Source organism: Nematolebias whitei, chromosome 19 (assembly GCF_014905685.2).
Source record: "Nematolebias whitei isolate Nwh7 chromosome 19, NemWhi1, whole genome shotgun sequence".
In the NCBI taxonomy this organism is placed as follows: domain Eukaryota; kingdom Metazoa; phylum Chordata; class Actinopteri; order Cyprinodontiformes; family Rivulidae; genus Nematolebias; species Nematolebias whitei.
In genome coordinates, this window is record NC_056516.1 from 39250861 (window position 1) to 39256284 (window position 5424).

Here is a 5424-nt window from a genome sequence, read left to right on the forward strand (position 1 = left end):
GTCGTTGATGCTCCTCCTCTCAGTTCTCCTCAGTGCTCCTCCTCAGTTCTCCTCCTCAGTGCTCCTCCTCTCAGCGCTCCTCCTCTCAGCGCTCCTCCTCACCTCCTCATTTATAACTGTTACATGTTGGTCTTTGTCTCATTAAGCTCCGTTAATATTGACGAGTCGTCGATGCTCCTCACAGTCGCTGCAGCCGACCGTCAGTATTGATCGGACCTGATGATCTTCTGGTTAAAGAGCTCGGTCTTCACGTGTTCAGCTGGTGGTCGATCTTCACCAGGCAGGCTGCTGGTCTGTGTGGAGCCAGGTGGGGGGGTCAGTTAATCAGCTGCATCACCTCCTTTGTCTCTGTGTTTGGCAGGAACCGTGATCGGGGTGGTGATCTACACGGGCAAAGAGACCCGGAGCGTCCTGAACACGTCCTCCGCCAAGAACAAGGTGAAGACTTGTGCTCCTGCAGGAGGTCATGCGTCTGAGGGTGGAGGCTCAGATCAGCTTCAGGGGTTATTTCCACGTTTTAAACCAAACCAAAGTTTCAGAGTCGAATCCTTCTCGTACTTTAGAGTCCGCTCTGACAACGAACCTGTTGACACTCGAGACGTTCTCGGTCGGGGTGAACTCGCAGGTTACAGCAGCAAACGGGACGATCTCTGGCTTCTCCTGACCGCAGCAGCGTTTTGTCCCCTCTGGGTTTTATTCAGAACCTTGGTCCGGCCCGTCCAGCGGCAGCCCGGTGTTTCGTGAAGCTCGACAGCTGCGAGGCGCTCAATATTTTAATAAGAGGATGTCAGAAGTGCCGATACGGAGAGTGGAGGCTGCAGGAGGTCGATACGGTGCAGCTGAAGTCTCAGGAACGTTTCGGCCACATGTAATCTGTCGTGACAGCGACGAGGACGAGGCCGCTCCGGATCGATTGGACCGGACGTTTGACGTGGTCTCGGTCTGTGTCGGTGGACGCTCTGACAGTGTCCTCATGTCTGCTGTGCTAGCTTTAACTGTCTCTGGAGCTCGAATGGAGTAGATTTATAAAAGTTTCATTAAAAACGGTTCAAGAAGCCGACAGTCGGCCTTCAACAAACAAACAAACAAACAAACAAACAAATAACTGAATATTTGATCGTCACTCACAGTTTTTAGATTCCCGTCGAAGGCGGACGTATCGCAGTACAGTCTCCATCTGTCCGTAAACTTCCTCCTGTCCTGGAACTTACACGTCACCAGACGGAGCGTCACGTGCACTTTTCATCTCCCCAACTCCATGGTGAAGGTCACAAATCAAGGTCAAAGTTAAACAATGTACTAAAACGTTTAATGTGCCACATGTGGTACTTTTGTTTGAAGGTTTTGTTACAGGATGCAGATTTTACTTTTGGTTTAGTAACTTTTTTTAATCTTTGTTGCTCTCGGTGTTTATTTCTCAGCTTTCTGCAGAAGAGTTTTGGTTATTTTGGGCAAATTACCGTCTGATTTCATGTGATGAGGAACTTTTGCCCCACTCCCCTCAGGAAGGAGGTTGAGGAGCATTAAGTGTAGAACCACTAGACTGAGGAACAGCTTCTACCCTGAGGCTGTTAGACTCATGAATCTCTAACTAGAATAATCACTGTGATGCCACTTTAACTGGTGACATGACTTATCTGTGCTGCTGATTATCTGTGCTGCTGATCGCTTGCCTTTATGCTGCTATATTCATACCCATCTGCTCACTACAGACTCATGTTCAGGCTGCTGTTTAATACACCATATTATTTTACATTATTATTGTTTAGTGTATATCTTAGATCCTTGTATACTGTTTCTTTTTTATACTTTATATTTTTGCTATTTTGGTGTAACTGGGACCTTGAGTACACAGTTTCATTCCACCTCATGTACCACATGTGATGCGAATGACATTAAAGAACTTTGAACTAAACTCATTTGGAGCTTAGACAAACTTCTTAGGAACATCACCAGAATGAAGTGATGGAAAATTCTGTAAACGTGCTCGGACTTGACAGTACGGTGAGAAAACGTTGTTTCCCAAATAACCAGACGTTTAAATGACACCGACCGTCTGGATAGTTTTAATTTGATGAGTATTCTGAACTCTTTATCAGATTTCACCCACGTGACGGTCCAAGCACGGCACATCTAGCCCTTCCTTTGAGTTTTAATGGTTCACAGATGAATAGAGGAAAATCTGCACTTTTATTCCCTGATAGCATCTTTAAGTCGAGGTAATTGAGTCCTTTTTGCTTCCGTGACTGAATGAATAATGACTTCATCTGATCCATGGAAAGCGTAGAGCGACCATTGTTCCAGCACAAGGGGATCCTGTGCTTTTCAGGCCCGCTCCGTGTTCTCAGGCTTAATTTTTCTTCATTTTAATCCAACCAAACCCACTATTTTTCTCAATTGCTCAACCATGAACCATAGTGGGGCTGTAAAGGAGTGGAGGGTTTAAGGTGGGGGTTGAAGCAGTAGAAGAATCTTTGCTGCCCCCCCCCCCCCCCCTTTATCTGGGTGATGGTGGGGAGGTTGGGGGGTGATGTGCTGTTTTTGTAAGCGTGGTGCGTCACATGAAAGCCCTCTGTGTGTGAGGCTTCGCTGCCAGAGAGGGACGGGCACGTCTTTAATTGACATCTTTTTCCCACATGCTCCATTGGCTATGAGGGACACTCCAGACATAAGGACAGTCCTGTACTCCATCCTGTCCCCCGTCCTGCTCAATATGGAAACCTTCTCCATTTTAAGGCTTTTTGATCTTCGGTAGAGCTATCATTTCTAACTTGAACCTGGAGCCCGGCCCCACCCGACCCGGATTCAGACTGGGCTGGCCCATAATAATGTGCTTAATGTGCAGGCTGGGTTGGTGTTGGGCTTTTGATTGTGTCAGCGGACACGGGCGGCTGACAATCCAATTATATGGCAACATGGCTTGCCATACTATCACCTGCCACATGTGGCCATTTCACCATGAGCTGACCGGCCTTGAAAGAGGTAAAAAGTTCAGTTAAGCTTCGGATGGACTACTGCCAGCGATTCATTGCCCAGATGGACGTTCATTCAGCCGCTGAACTCAGCGGATGCACGTGGCCAACGACCCAAACAGATGAGATCACAAAATATCCGACATGTCAGTGCAGGGTCCAATGCAGGAAGAAGCTGGGGAAGCATTTAATGCACTTTGATCACCTTGAAATGACAAACACCCCCTCAGCTCCGACCTTCTGCCTCCTTTATTCAGCCGTGCACGTCTGCCAACCAGCAGTCATTAATCAGCAGCACAGATAATATTTCTTGAACAACCGGAACTCTTGCTGTGGGGGGTGTTTGGAAATGTTGGTCATAACTTTCAAACCTGCTGAAATACACCTACGAACCCCAACTGGTCTGAGCGTGGCCTACAGGTGAGATCTACTCAGGAAAGACCAGGATGCCTTGTCATTCTATTTACTGTCACATCATAGTCTAGTTTTTTTTTTTTTTTTTTCCATTATCACTTTTTGTAAAGGATAAGCCACTTCATTTTGGCACCCAACGTGGGGCTACTTCTTTCAAAGTGATCATTAGATGTATCTAAAACTTGTTAATCTTTGGAGTATTTCAGTTCAAGATGGCCACCACACAAACATTGGTAGATGCAACTCGGTGAATTTTAAATATACTCACCTAAAATCTGGTCTGGCCGTAGCTGAGACTGATCCCCAACACACACTCAGAGGGCTAAGTGATCGAGTCAGATCCTTTCCTAAAACTCTGGATTGGACTGTCTGTTAATAAAACATCATCTGAACCACTGAAGAGATTGTTTATTATTGGACGAACATCAATAGCTGGTTAACTTGTGGAGCCAACCCAATTCAAGATGGCCACCACAGCCACCTGACCTTCAAAAGCACAGAAAATGGCTGCAAGTCATTTTCCAAATGTTGAACTTGAACGGTGGTATGGTAGTAGCTGAGAGTCATCCCAGATTTCTACTTTAAGCTCTAACAGATCTTGGCGTGTGAAGTTTCCGAAGCCGATAAGTTCTCAAAATGATTTTCAGGGATGGACCAATCCGTCAGATGGGTTCTGAATCATTTTTATAAACTGGATCCTTTGCATTGACCTTTGATCTTTGCTCCCTGCAGATCGGTCTTCTGGACCTGGAGCTGAACCGCCTCACCAAAGCTCTGTTCCTGGCCCAGGTGGTTCTGTCTGTCGTCATGGTGGCACTGCATGGGTTTGTGGGTCCTTGGTACCGCAACCTTTTCAGATTTGTTGTGCTTTTCTCCTACATCATCCCCATCAGGTGCGTTTTTATGAAAATTTGATTTAATTTAATAATTTTACAGATCTGAGCCAAACAAGCCAAACGTTTGATGTCAGAACCTAAATGAGCCAAATGTTTGGTATCAGAACCTAAACAAGCCGAACGTTTGATGTCAGAACCTAAACGAGCTGAAGGTTTGGTGTCAGAACCTACACGAGCAGAACATTTGGTGTCAGAACCTAAACGAGCCGAACGTTTGATGTCAGAACCTAAATGAGCCGTCGTTTATTCCGCCTGTTTTCAGCCTGCGTGTCAACCTGGACATGGGGAAGTCGGCGTACGGCTGGATGATCATGAAGGACGAGAACATCCCCGGCACCGTCGTCAGAACCAGCACCATCCCGGAGGAACTGGGCCGAATCGTGTACCTGCTCACAGACAAGACAGGTGCAGCTCCTCCTAAAATCTAACTGTGAAGGACTTCCTGCTTTATGACTCTAGAAAATAAAGTTTGGATCTCTTCAGAACTGGCAGCTTCTCAGTTAAAAGGCGAGAAAATTTGTTTTCAATAAAACTTTTAGATGAATGTTTCTGTAAATTTGGGTCTAGGTTTCTGAATGTATCCTAACAGAACCACAAAGTGTGGCCAATTCATCCCCAGATACTCATAGATACAAATAATTTTCTCAGTTTTAATAATTTTAGTTATAATAAACAATAAAATGTTGGATTTTAAATAATATGGTGGTTCTCAATCATCTAAAAATTATAATTTAAAATGCATTATAAGGATTATGATGAAAATATGAAATATGGTTTGTGACAAAAGGGTGTCAGCAAATATCAAAGGAAAAGTTTACAAGACAGTGGTGAGACCAGCTATGTTGTCTGGTCTGGAGACAGAGACATGGACAAAAAGACAGGAGACAGAACTGGAAGTGTCAGAAATGAAGATGTTGAGGTTCTTCTTAGGAGAGACAAGGATGGAGAAGATCAGGAATGAGATCATCAGAGGTACAGCACAGGTTGAACACCTGGGAGATGAAGTTAGAGAGGACACACTGAGATGGTGTGGACATGTCCAGAGGAGGGACAGTGGTTTGGACATGTCCAGAGGAGGGACAGTGGTTTGGACACGTCCAGAGGAGGGACAGTGGTTTGGACACGTCCAGAGGAGGGACAGT

General features: G+C 45.5%; 1 protein-coding gene across 2 annotated transcripts in view; it reads left to right on the top strand.

Moving 5' to 3' along the window:
• Positions 1-5424, top strand: part of atp9b (ATPase phospholipid transporting 9B) — a 39831-nt gene that overhangs the window by 17416 nt on the left and 16991 nt on the right. For both annotated transcript variants that reach the window (XM_037693201.1, XM_037693202.1), the window contains exons 11-13: positions 362-438; positions 4119-4279; positions 4545-4687. In XM_037693201.1, the coding sequence (XP_037549129.1) occupies positions 362-438; positions 4119-4279; positions 4545-4687 (381 nt within the window). The remainder of the gene's footprint in view (positions 1-361; positions 439-4118; positions 4280-4544; positions 4688-5424) is intronic.